Below are 13034 nucleotides of genomic sequence, written 5' to 3'. Positions count from 1 at the left end.
GGAGGGTGTGACTGTGGGGGGGGAGCCAGCACTCCCAGGAGCTGGGGCAATGTTTATTTCTGTAACCAAGGACTGGACAGCAGAGTCGTGATTGAGCTGTATGCCGTAAGGAAACATGAAGCGCTGTGTTTGGGGTATTCTTGCATGTCTTGGGTTTCAGAGCTTTTCCAGGCTCACAGAGACCCTGCCTTGGTCAAGAGCCGAATGCCAGAGTAGGTCAAACACTTCCAAGACAGCCCAAAAACTTTCTGTCCCTGCTTCTCTCTCAGACCCTGATGGGAGTACAGCCAGACTGACCCTGGTTTCCGCATCCATGCAAGGCCCTTGAAGAAGATACGGCTGAGGTAGTGGCTGATGACAAATGCTTTGCCACTTTGCCAAAGAGCAGCCGCAGGCAGCAATTCAGCCTGGCGATGCCGTCAGCTGTGGTGTGGAACAAAGCATTGGGGTTCTGCAGGCCTTAGGTTTGGAGGTGCAGGGACTGGGTGTGGGGCTAGGAAACCTGTGTACGCCTCAAGATGCTCTGGGCCTCCTTGCCTTGTCCTGTCCCATGGCCAGGGGAGCAGCTCTGCCTGAGCAGGTGCCACCCTGGGGTGGCTCCACACCTGCTGCTTGCAGAACACTGTGGTGCCCACGCACCAAACGAGGGGGCAGCCAGGCTCATCTTGACTCGCGCTTTCCACATGTGCAGAGGGGCCCTGGCTGCTGGCTCTTGCCCTGGTCTGAGCCTTCCCTGTCTCTCCAGGGCCCAGCTAGCAAAGGGCAGTGAGCAGAAGTGTGATTTGAGGCACAGAAAGCTGCTGGGGTTCGCTTTTCCGAGCAGGTCTGAACCAGGCTGGGGGATCAGGAAGCATTAGTAGGGACCCCAAGCCCAGCCAGGACCAGGGCTTGGTGCTCCTGGCCGGCAGGAGTCCTCTTGTGCTGGGGCTCAGGGGGCTCAGTCCAGTGGCTGTGCAGGCATGTACAGAGCTTTCCCTTTTGGGGCAGCTGCCGAGATCCCTGGGAGAACTCGCTCCATCTTTTGATGCCAGAACATATCCTGGATGGTTTCCGGGTGCCTGAACAGCCAGGGAGGTATTGTCTGCCAGCTGTGGGCTGAGCAAGGTGCTTGTACGGCTGCTGCGTGTGCACCGAGGTGCAGGGGGAATCCTGGGCTGCAGGATGAGGGGATCCAGGGCTGGTGCTAGGTACTATGCTTGTAAAAGGAAGAGCTTTGTGTAGAGGACTGGTGTTGGTGCCGGGCTGGGGGACGAGGTGGGGCTGAGCAGGTTACCTGCGCCGGGTGCGGGAGCAGCAGTGAGCGCTGCACAGACTCCTCTGTGCGTGTGTTCGTGTGAGCAGAGCTACCTCTAGTGGCCACGGACCCCGACCTGCAGTGACAATTCAAATCAGATCTGTTCCCAATTAGAGCCCCAGGTGGGTGCCGCTGGCAAGGGGCTTCGGGTCACCTCACTTGTACTGACCTGGCGTAGGCAAGAGAGGGAACAGCTCCGTGGTTTTTTCAGGGCAGGAGGGAAACTGGGGAGGGTGTGTTGTGTGCATTGCAGGTGGGAAGGATGGCGAGGCTTCCTTGTGCACAAATCAGCAGGCAGGACGGTGCCCCGACAGTCCCTGCCAACACCAAGCCTGTCTGCCAGGCCCTGGTGTAGTACGGTGATCTTTACCTGGTTGTAACCTTCCGTGCTGTAGGCTCAAGCGTGCCATACCTTTGCTACTCCAGCCGTAACTCTTGCCCAAGACAATGCCATGAGCACAAAATGCTAGCGTTAGGGATGTACCTTTATGCTGCTAAGTAACCAGATACTATTATATATAATCTGTGCTATTAAGGAGGACTTTTCCCAGCCCCTGCCTTGCTGCCAAGCCTTCCCAAGTTTCTTCTGGTAATATTGCTCTGTAAATGTTTTCTCAACCTCTACAGGCACCACTATAAGCTACATGTGGTATGTCTGAGTGTAAACAGAGCATAAAGCTTTGCATGTTGTTAACATCCTCCGTTTGAAGGATTAGCTTTAGGAAAAATCATACAAATAATTAATTTGCTTCAATAATGGTCCATTTTTCTTTTCCTCCAGCTCTTATCTCTCATCAATAAGTTCTCCGGCCTTCATAAGCCCCCCAGATGGGACTTCCATCCTCTTTTGCCCAGGCAGAATTATCATGAGGAGGAGGTACCTCTGAGGACTGCTCTGGTGAGATGTGGTTCATCCTGGAGGTAAGCTCGTTTGCCACGGTCATGAGTGGTGAGAAGGAGTAGGGTGAGGTGGCAGCATAGCTGGGGGAATAGTGGACATCTTCAAGAAGAGGCAGAGGGTAAGGCTGGGCTCCAGGGATGGCTGGGGTCCAACCTGAGCTTCGATATGGGGAAACATCTCCGGACTCATGTGAGGAGAGGCAGCTGGCACTGGCAGGTAGTGCTTGAAGAGGGTCTGAGCACGCGCTGTCTGACTGACTGAGACTGTTGGGTGAGGTCTGCTCCCAGGAATCTCTCTGCACACAAGTGGGGAGAGAAAACAAGAAAGACCCTTAGGAATAAAAGCTTGTCCTGGAGATAATGGCATATCTAGCTTGGCTTCACCAAGCCAAGCTAGCCCCAGAGCCTAGCCAGGAACACTCACAAGGGGTTTTATTGCTCTGGAGCACTATTTGGTGCTAAAACTACTGAAAGGAAGCCTCCATTCTGTCAGTAGTGGGTAAGGCCTGGAACAGGTTCGTGGTGGGACTGACCCCGCAGGTCCCAGCAGCTCTGCCCTGGGGGCATCACTGAAGCTGGCTCCTGGGAAGTGGCTTGGATGGGGATAGGCAACAGCCTTGAGCTGACAAAGGATGTTTCTAGAAACTTAAGGAGCTTAATAGAGAAGTTGTTTCGGGAAGTAGGGAAGGAGGTTAATTTTAGAACTGACCTCCAGTGGGAAGAGAGGACAATTAGGTGGGGGATGGCAACAAAGAGAAAAAAATGTTTCCCCTCAGCCCTGCTCCATCTACTGTGTGCTCTGCTGTGGCTGTCTCCTGTAACAGCCACATGCTTCCCACACAAGTCCCTCTGACCTAACCTCAGCTTTAACTTGGGGTAGTTTTTATTAGGTGACTGAGAACTGTAGACTCACTCACTAGTAGGAAGTGCGCTGTGTCATTATGGAAGGATGGTAGGAGAGTGGGCACAGAAGGGCTGAAGAAGGAGCTGGTACCAGCTGCGAGGGGAGTAGCATGGTAATCCCCATATTGGTCGGTGAGATATGGGTCTAGAAGTGCCGAGTAGCCCTGAGTGGCAGAGGAATCACACGAGAAGGGCTTGGACCCTAGAGAAGATGAGCAGACATCACTGACAAACTGCTTCGTGTTGTGGAAATCCAACTCAGTTGTGAAGGATCTCCTGACGCCGTAGTAACCAGCCATGGTAGGTGAGCCTGTAGTGTTCAGAAAAAAAGGGTTGACTAAAGGGGAACCATAATAACAGCACCTGGAGGCCCACAGAGCTACAGGCACCTCTGCAGGTGCAAAATAGAGCCCTTTTCTCTCTAGCATCACCCAGGGCAGGAATCACCCCTGTCTTGAAACAGGTGTGTCGGCCCAAGTGCTTTCAACACCTCGGACTGCCCTAATCCAGCAGATGACTTCCATCAGCAAATCAAACGTGTATTGGGAAGCTTCAGGTATGGGGTCAGGAGGATTGAGGTTAGTTTTGCTAGCTTTTGCTTCTTCGTTGCTCTGCTACAGCCCTTGAGGAGGAGGATGGTCTTACAAAACTGCCTGCCTCACTTCCAGTCTCACTCCCCTTTCCCTGCCCTGCTCAAGGGACAAAACAGATCAGTTTCTGATTTGGTACTTTGTTCAGCTTCAGGGAAAACTGGACGATGCAGAGGGTAAGGAAGGGGTTCTATGTGGCACCTCTATCAAAAGAGGTGGGAATTGCTTTAATTACCTCTCCCCTCCCTGGGAATTTCTTACAAGATTACAAAGGTCTTTCTTTTATTATCATTGTTCTTGTTTTGACTCTTTCAGTTACTTTCCTCCTAGGCTTTCTCTGAGGGGTGGCCCTGCTTCACTGCTCCTTCGCTCCGTTCGTGTCCTTTGGGGGAGAAGAAACAGGAGCAGTGTCACCTGTCCCACCGGCATGGAAGGTATTTATCAGTGGAGGAAAGTCTCACCTGGCATTTGGACAAATGTTGACTGTGGTGTGCTGGTGCTGCCCTGCAAAAAATAAAGGTATATTACAAAATGTCCTTTCAGAGCAAGGCAGCCCTCTAAGCATGTAGTTCAGGAAGGCACTGGCATAATTCATGTGCACTATTTGAGCCTTGCTGCCATCGGTATGAAGAGCTTAACTACAAGATTTCAAGCCTGAGGCCTCTCGGGTATTAGTAGATGTAGGCTAAGAAGAGATTTGAAGGTCTTGTGTAGAGCTGATAACAGTGGAAATATCAAGATAACTGGCTTCTTTCTCATGTAATACAGGGTTCCTTAATGCAGGTGTAGTGCTGGGCAAGCATTCTGGTGTTGGCACAGAACGGTCTCAATAAGCTGGTATCTAAGCCCTTGGCTGATCAAAGCAGGCAGATCTGTGCTGCCCATATTCTAGCCCGGTTCTCCTGTGCTGTGTTTACCTGCAGCAGAGCCGCTTCAGCTGGCCCCTCCTAGGAGAACAAGCACGCTGTGCGTAGAAGGCTGTTGTTTCTAGCTCCTGTTTGGGTGCTACAGTGGTACTGATAATAATAATCCCCTCTTTGTCCCTAGGTAATGAAGAATTAGCCATGAGTGACCCAAGTGTTCACAGTGGCTAATTCCTTACAAAGCACTATGGGGAAGGCATCTGCTTCTCTGAAGCAGAGCTCATTTGTGGCATTGCATTAAGTTCTGTTTCCGGACCTCCAAACCCATAGAGCAGAAATGCGGTGCCCGTGGCTATATTCACTTTAGCTGTGCTGTCACCCTGGCCAGTGATGGTGGCAAGCTATTTTCCGTTTGCATAGTGCAAACAGGAGGTTCCTGCCATAGCAAGCAACCAAATTCAGAGGTTTAGATTTGAATTAAATTTGCCGGTGCTAGGACTTCCTTTTACAGTGGAGGGAGGCTTGCAGCTGCTCCCTGCTCCGTCATGAAAATGAGCTCTGAGCCCACACAAGTCCATGGGTTGCAGAAGTGATAGGAGGTATCAGGAAAGAGCCCTTTGGCTCGCCGGCAGATGAGTATTCATGTTGCAGGGTCGGGGCTGGGGCTTGCACCTGTTTCCAGCTGGGCCATTTTTGGCCACAGACCTCAGTGTGGATCATGGCTGGTGTAATGTACACTGTCTCACAAAACTAAAGCCTCCACATGCAAATCTGGTCTTAGCAGACAGCTTCCTCCCAGCATCCATATCACTTGAGTATTCCCTTCCTCTGCTTCAGGGTTTTTCTCCACCATGTCCTACGCCTGCCCATGGCCATCGTACCCTGCAGCCAGCTTATGTCTGCGTTCAGCAAGGAGGAATCTCTTTGAAAGTCATGATGCAGTCCACTGCACTAGTTTTAGACCCCAGTCTTAACACTACTGGGAAGCAGTCTCACTGTCATCTGGCATCCCTAATACTCTGTTTGAGAAAAACATTGAGTTAGGAGGCACAGATGGTTCATCTGCATCAGAGGGCTGCGGTGATGAGAGCTGGGATGCTCTGCTGGAGGGGCAGGAAGGTCCATGGGTACAGCTGCCAGCCTCTTAGTATAGAGTCTTTCAAATTACCAGGGCATTTAAGCTCATCTTTGATCCTGTCTGTTCAACAGCCACTGAAACTATCTAATTGTGTGTCACAGGCATCAGGTCCTCTTGCACACACCTACGATGAGTAGCCACAGAGCTGACATTAGCTGCAAGGGCTTCACCTGCCTGAATTCAATTGTAAGAACTCTGTAGCAGCCCATCTTTGGCCTTCACCATAGCAAACAACTGCATGCTTGCGGAGACCTGTGTTTCATTTGCCTTCTGGCTCCTTATCAGGCGATGAATGGTTTGGCTTAATTGAAGCCCATTAGTTCATTTCCTCCCTGCATTACTTCCTTTCAGTGCTGTGGGACTGGGGTAGCTGGATCTTCTGCAATAACATCAGTGTGTCTGTTTAGCATCACTTGAGCCCACAGTGTGTTCAGCTGTTGATAAGCTTGGTCTCTGCCTGCCTGGTGCGTGATCAGGCAGAGATATTGGCTGGGGGTACTGCAGAGAGTTGTGTTGCTTCATTATCTTGGTAACCCATGAGTGTTCTTCAGCTAGAAGGCAACATTGAGGGGCTAAACATAAGGATCCAGGTCAAAATAATGACCTGGTCCTGCAATGGGAACCTATGGTGCACTTTGATCATACTTTGCCTCCAGCGTGTCTCCTCTCTCGGTCCAAACTGTAGTACAGCAGCTGAAGTAATAAAAATTATTAACAAAAGCAAAGCTCAGTCTGGGCAGGGCACCTCACTGGTTTGCTGACAGCGAGTCTGCTGAATGATCTGTCCCTGGCCTCCGAGTGGTGCTGGGAATAGTGCTTCATCCATGTATCTACCATTTTCTCCACCTGACAAGAGAGGGCAGTCCCTTTGTCACGCAGAGGCTAACTGCTATTTCAGGTGTACGTGGTGGATGACCCAAAGGGAAAAAAGTCAGACCCTCACTAAAACTTGTGACCAAGCCCTTCTGCTGTGGAGCTGGTGAGAACTCAGAAGCCCAAATTGTGTGGTACATGCTGGTTTCCTATGACCTGATGTGTGCAGGGCCTGGCTGTTATTAAATTGTTGCTGTTCAATAGAGGTAGCTAAATTATATGGCACCATAAATATACAAAGGAGTGTTCAATTATGTTTGGGGGCTTTTTTTGGTTTGCTTTTTTTTTTGTTTATTCTAAGTTATATTGTCTGATAAACAGAGCTGCACTACAGCTGTTCTTTTCATGATATGTTCAGGCAAATACGGATGTTTGCCCTGCACAATAATTTTCCATCTCTCTTAGGGAATTAGCGACAGGGCTGATTTTGCATCAGATAGACATACAACTGCTAAGCTTCCAAATAAAAAACAAGGGGCAATAAAGCAAGCAGCAAGCTTTTTGCAGGTCTCAGGGTTTTTGATCGCAGCTGTTGAAACTGCCGCCTCCAGAAGGGGAGCAAGTAAAGCACGATAGTCATCAACCAGGAGCTCTTTTCTTGGTGACTGCAAATGCAAGGGTTGCTTCCTGCTGCTCACCAAAGCAGTCTTCCTAAATGCCTGCCAGGTAGGACCATGTGTTTCCCAGTGGCTGTCCGTGGCCCAGAGGGTCTTCTGCCTTTCTGCATTACCTGAAGGCTGTGAAGACATCTGTGGCTAGATCTTTGTTTGGTAATGCCTGTGCTGTTTCTACCTGTTTTGTTACACAAAGTAAATATGCATGAAAGTAACAGTGGAAAAAAATACTTGCAAGTCCCTTTGAGGTCTCTTTGTTTTGCTAAAGGCAAAAAGCCTGAGGCAAATGGCTTGGGGGAAAATGAACATCAAAATTCCCAATATGTGTCTTCTGCTGGCAGTAATTTGGGTCTCTGCTCCCACCCTTTCCTTCCAGGACTGGGTTTCAGCAGCTTGACTGCATCTCCTCATCTGTCAGTGGTCCCATTGCTCCCAATTAGCATGGAAGTGAACTGCTGCTGCTTACTAAAGGTGAGCCTTGAGAGCAGACAGGGAATGGTTTACTGCTGGCATCTGCAGTATTGTGTCCTCTTCTGGGGACAGCATTGCTTTTCTGACTAGTAATTGAGGAAAAAAAAAGATGTAGCATGCTATAATTTGATTTAGGTCTCCTGTTGCCATAGAACCATTTTAAGAAGTCGCTTTTTACAAACTGATGCTTGGCCTCTTTCCAGACCATAATATCGCTTCATTCCCTGGCATTCTAGTGTGCCAGAGAGGAGCTGGAAGGAGCACAACATTCAGGGAAGAACATCTCTTGCTGTGGCGCTGAGTTGTTCAACTGTAGCTAGTAAAAAGGAAGTTCACTTGGAAAGGTGTCATATGCAAGATGTGAAAGCAATGAGAAATTTAGCATTACTGATTTGCTTTAACAAAACAGAAAAAAGACTTTAATCCCTCGAAACTTCACTGATGTAAAAAATCGAGGAAATACCTATCATCTTTTGAGGCAAACACTAGTGTTGTAAATATTTTTGTTATTCCCTCTCAACATTGGCAGTGCCTGGAGCTCAGCATAAATACTCTTTAAACCGGAGGATTACATGACATGACTTTTCTGTTTGTTTTTTTGTTTCTTTCTTTCTTTTTGTTTTTTTTTTCTTTAAAAAGAGTGAGTGGGAGTGGGAAGTGACTTACGCTGAAGCAGGAGCTGCTGCTCTGCCTGGATCGTTTTTCTGCAAGAAGATCTTTGACTGTGTGTTTCACTCGCACTCCTTGGTACACCCGCTTGCCAAAGTCTGTAGGAACTGAGGGAATGAAACAAACTTTAGAGGAGTTCAGGGAGAGCAACAGCCTATCTCCATTTTCTTGACCTACCTGGAATAGAGCAGAGCCTATCCGTAGGGTCTGTGTGACCTCGGGTGTGAGGCGTTTATTGTCTTCCTCTGCCTGAATAAAGCTTTGCAAGATCTATGGTTTATACAGGCCTTTTGGGCACAAATGAGGGCGGAGAGGTACGAGGTACAATACCAGGGAGAGCTCTTTTAGCCTGGCCAGCAGGCTGTGCCTGAACAGAGAGCTCCGCACCTGTGGAGCCAGGGAGGAGTGTCCATACAGGCTTTTATGGAAACCTTCCAGAGAAAACTTAACTTTTAAGGTAATCCCTTGGAAAATATACAGCCGTGTTCTCCCAAAGGAACACAAACAGATGCTCCACTGCTGATGTGTTTGATCTCTAAACTTCGTTTTACCATTTTGCCTTTCTGCTTTTTAGGATGTGTCATTTGGCTCCATTTATCACTTTCATTTGCGGTGCATTGTGTCCCCAGGTGCACAGAGGGCTTAGAAAGGGAAGAGTAGAGAGTTTAAACAACACAAAATCTCACAGCTGGCTTGGGGTTACCTCAGGTGTTTTCTGTTGGGCCAAAAGCAGTTGCAATTTTGGGTGACTGCCACTTGGTTTTGGTGTTGGCAAGCATAAAGGCTTCAGCCAAGACTGGGTGCAAGGCAAACACGTTGCAAGAGACAGTGACTCGGAAAGCTTATGGTCAAAACGGTCAAAATAAAGTGAATGCTGAGTCCGCATACCAGTGCAAGTATCTGTGGACAAGCCAGAACACAGCCAGAAATGGCTCTTAGAGCTGAGAGGAACCCATATACTGCACTAGATCTTTTTGATGGTCCAAGGAAGAATTGTCCCATCTGTAGTCCCTTTTCAAGGCTGTTTTTACTGAGAGCAGCTGGAAGCACAGGTACCCAGTGTACCTATGTAGTTGGAGCCGAAAAGCTGTGGCAGAGCAGGTATATCTGGCAAAACCAGCTATACTTTCTGCATCAGAAACTTCACACCATTGCACGAGTTTCTTTAGAGATACAGTGCTGCAATTTGATAGAGAAGTCTGCACTGTACAGCACAGTTCATCCAGCTCTGTCATGGTTTGATACCTGTAATAATTCACACTAGCTGCATCCAGCTGAAGAGTCGGGCCTTGATTCAGCACATGAGTTTTGGAGGTAGGCTAAAGCCAAGATAACAGTCTTAAATTTAATTTTCAGAATGGAGTTATTTCTAAAATAGCACAACTGGAAAAGCTGTAAGTAGCTTTTCTTTTATTCTGCAGTCCGATATTGTAGAATTCTGCAATCTCTTTGTGTTAACTGGTCTTGCTTCCCTGTGACCATTTCTAGCAAGTGCCTGATGCTCTGCACTGCTGCAGTCCTGTTTTCCCAACATCATTACTACAGTCTAAAGACATTAGAAATAACACTTCTACGCTTCCTCACTTTTGCACATGGGCACTGTGCTATTGAAGTTACTTCACTCATACTTGCAGTTATTCCTCTGCTCAAATTTTTATAAGTAAACAATATAATGGATGTAATGCTCTATCCTCTAACTCTGTTTTTAAATTATCAGTCCAGCCTCGCATAACTAAACTGAACTGATGCTGAGTATTAAAACTCCAGATAACTCTGCTATTGGCAGCATTGGGGAAGGGAATGCGAATTTAGGCCCCAGTTTATACAATTTTTAAACAAATTCAATCATATTTCACATCACCCTGATCTAACTGCATTTTGGAAAAATATTGCATGATGACGGAGTATAAATTTACCCTAGACAAGACAGAACATGCAGATAGTTGCTATGAAATTCGTGGCATACTAAAGATGCCACATGTTGATTTTAGACAGTTCTTCGTTCTGCCTTTTTTGTTTGTTTTTTTTTTAAGCCCAAGCACAGCACAGTATGTTCTTTCCCTGGTACATCCACGAGGATGCATCTTTATGCTTGTGAAAAGCAAAGGTGCTGAAACTCACCCGTTTCCATCGCTGTCACTGCTGGCAAGTCCCAGCTCTCGGATTCTGCGGGACTCTGGAGAAGGGCTGTCTGTCATGAGCTTCCCAGAGCAGAGTGAAGTCAGTGCTCATACTCCACTGGTAAAGTTCCAGTTGAGCCTGACGGAAATATGTTTTCCAAAATTTAATGATGTCTCCACGATACCTTGTTTGGGATTTGTTTAAATGCAAATCTCTTGATGCTCGTTTCACTCCAATTTGCATGGTCAGTGTGGATGATTCCCAAAGAGATTTCTTTCCTGCCTGAGCTGACATTTCATGGATGAAAACAATCAGTAAAGATGAAAAAATCTTGGTTTAAAGTGAAAGACTGGTATGTCTTGCAGTGATGAGCCATCTTCTTAGAGGTGAGGAACCTGGCTGGAAAAACAAGGCTTGGGGCAAGAGTATTTTCCTGCATTTACGTGCAAGATGCCCATGTGCTGTAGAAGGTGCACACAGCAGGCCTTACTTGCAGAGTAGTCCTGTCTTTCTGGGAGCCCACAGGCTAGCTTCTGCCTTACACAGTTAAAACCGGATCTTTTGTGAACCCAGGAGGCTTTGCATGGCATTCACTAGCATCTGTGGGGACAGGGGTGACACTCAGCCAGGGACAGCATGCTCATGGAGTTAAGCTTTTAAATTCTTCTTTAAGCACTGTCGCTTATATCCTAGTTCTGAAACATATCCACACTTGCTGCAAGAGAGCTGTTTTCCCTGCAACATGGCTAGCACGATCTATCAGTGTGGTGAGGACAGGCTGTGGTGAGGCAGATTATTTCTGGAGTGTTTGTGTACAAGCAGAGTGGGCTGGTGTGCAGCACTGCTGTGCTCATCTTACACGAGCAGGACAAGACCGGCGCCAATAGGTTCCTCATAATCAAATATTTCTCCTCTTGTGGAGTCTGCTGCCTGCCTGAGGGTCTATTAGGTAAGATCCAGCCCTCTTTGCAACTCCATGTTCTTTCCCCAGCATTGGCCAAGAGATGAATGTGGCCTGTCATGTGAACTGCCTTCCTGGAGGAGACTGTTGGCTTTTTAAGTGTAAGTATTCTTTTCCTTATGAATTAAAAAAAGCACAGAGAGCAGCAGCTGGCAAAGACTGCACCTACTCAGGCCATCGAGGCAAGTGGGGAAGGCAGAGCTGAAATAACATCCTGAGTAATTCCCAGTATTCTTAACTTGCAGAATGACTCAGGTGTTCTGCTTGCTCAGACATGGAGCTCAGGACCAAGAGGACATCATGCAATCAGGCTTTTTAAAGACCTGAGTTCCTGTATACAGAGTCTTTCGCCGTGTAAATACACACTCTTTTATAAGATAAATTCTTCTTTTGGCCCATCCATTCCTGGCCACCTTCTCCTGGTATCCACAGGTGTCTAGGATTTGGCTGACGGGTAATAGAACAAGCAGGAAGCACCAGGCAGGTTGGGGAAGTGTGGGCAGATGTAAAGTCGCAACAGAAGAGGGAAGTCTTTGCTATGTCAGCAACAAGCTTAGTTTGCCACCAGCCTCCTGGCAGGCTTCCCAGATAGTTTTGCCTCCTGTGCCAGATATTTATGTACTTTGATTGAGATATACAAGTTAAATTCCAGCCCCATTCAGGTCAATAGCTTTGCATTGTCTAGCCTGTCCAGGTGTTTTCTTTACTGATCACAAAATAATTGCGTTGAAAGCAACAGATCCTGCGGACAACAAAGAGGGAAAACAAAAACTCAGCCTTTTTTTGGATGAGATCCATTCCTTGCCCTACATGTTCGTTTGAAAAAGCATCAGACCTGTATTTTCTATATAATTTTGTGAATCTGGGCGCATTCTTTCCATTCACATCCGAGCGGAGAGCCCTTTGTGAATGCCTGGGGTTACAGAAGCAGTTGTGAACTGGCAAGGCACGCTTGGTGACACACTTTGTATAATATCATTTGGTTTTAGCATGGTATTTACTTGCGCCAAAAGAAACTTTCTGAGAATTGTGTCTCCGTTCTGTGTGACAAAAGCCTGGAACGATGAATCTAACAGTCGATGTGTGTTTATTTAATTCAATTTGTTTGCTTACTGAGTAAAGAGTAAAGTGTCATGTGTTATGGCACAGCGGGAGCTGCAGTACTGATGGATTTTCCATTCGGTGCGTGGCCAGGGTGCCCAGCTGAGCGGGTTTTGACCCGACCGCTGCGCTGCGAGGACTTTTTTCAGGTGAGGAATGATCCTGGAGGCGCCAGAAATTAACTGTATGTTTAATTCAATTTGTTTGCTTACTGAGTAAAGAGTAAAGTGTCATGTGTTATGGCACAGCGGGAGCTGCAGTACTGATGGATTTTCCATTCGGTGCGTGGCCAGGGTGCCCAGCTGAGCGGGTTTTGACCCGACCGCTGCGCTGCGAGGACTTTTTTCAGGTGAGGAATGATCCTGGAGGCGCCAGAAATTAACTGTATGCAGCACCAGCAAAGTCTGTGCTGGTCTTTGCGCTCCACCACCGCAAAGCCGGATCCCGTGCAAAACCCAGCAAGGCGAAAACAGCGCCGGTTTCCCCAAAACCAAACGAGAAAAAGCTGAAAAAAAGCTGAAACGGCTCCCCGCGCT

General features: G+C 47.8%; 1 protein-coding gene across 1 annotated transcript; it reads right to left on the bottom strand.

Moving 5' to 3' along the window:
• Positions 1 to 2088: 2088 nt before the first annotated feature.
• LOC104267558 (chromosome unknown open reading frame, human C11orf53) lies at positions 2089 to 3396 on the bottom strand. Its single transcript, XM_009870691.1, has 2 exons — positions 3112 to 3396; positions 2089 to 2490 (listed from the first exon to the last, which is right to left on the bottom strand). The coding sequence occupies exons 1-2, from the start codon at positions 3394 to 3396 to the stop codon at positions 2089 to 2091; spliced, it is 687 nt and encodes a 228-aa protein (XP_009868993.1).
• Positions 3397 to 13034: the final 9638 nt, after the last annotated feature.

This window comes from Apaloderma vittatum, unplaced genomic scaffold, assembly GCF_000703405.1.
Source record: "Apaloderma vittatum isolate BGI_N311 unplaced genomic scaffold, ASM70340v1 scaffold9850, whole genome shotgun sequence".
Classification (NCBI taxonomy): Eukaryota; Metazoa; Chordata; class Aves; order Trogoniformes; family Trogonidae; genus Apaloderma; species Apaloderma vittatum.
The sequence above is the reverse complement of the archived record's forward strand: the minus strand, read 5'-3'. Positions and strand labels throughout refer to the sequence as shown.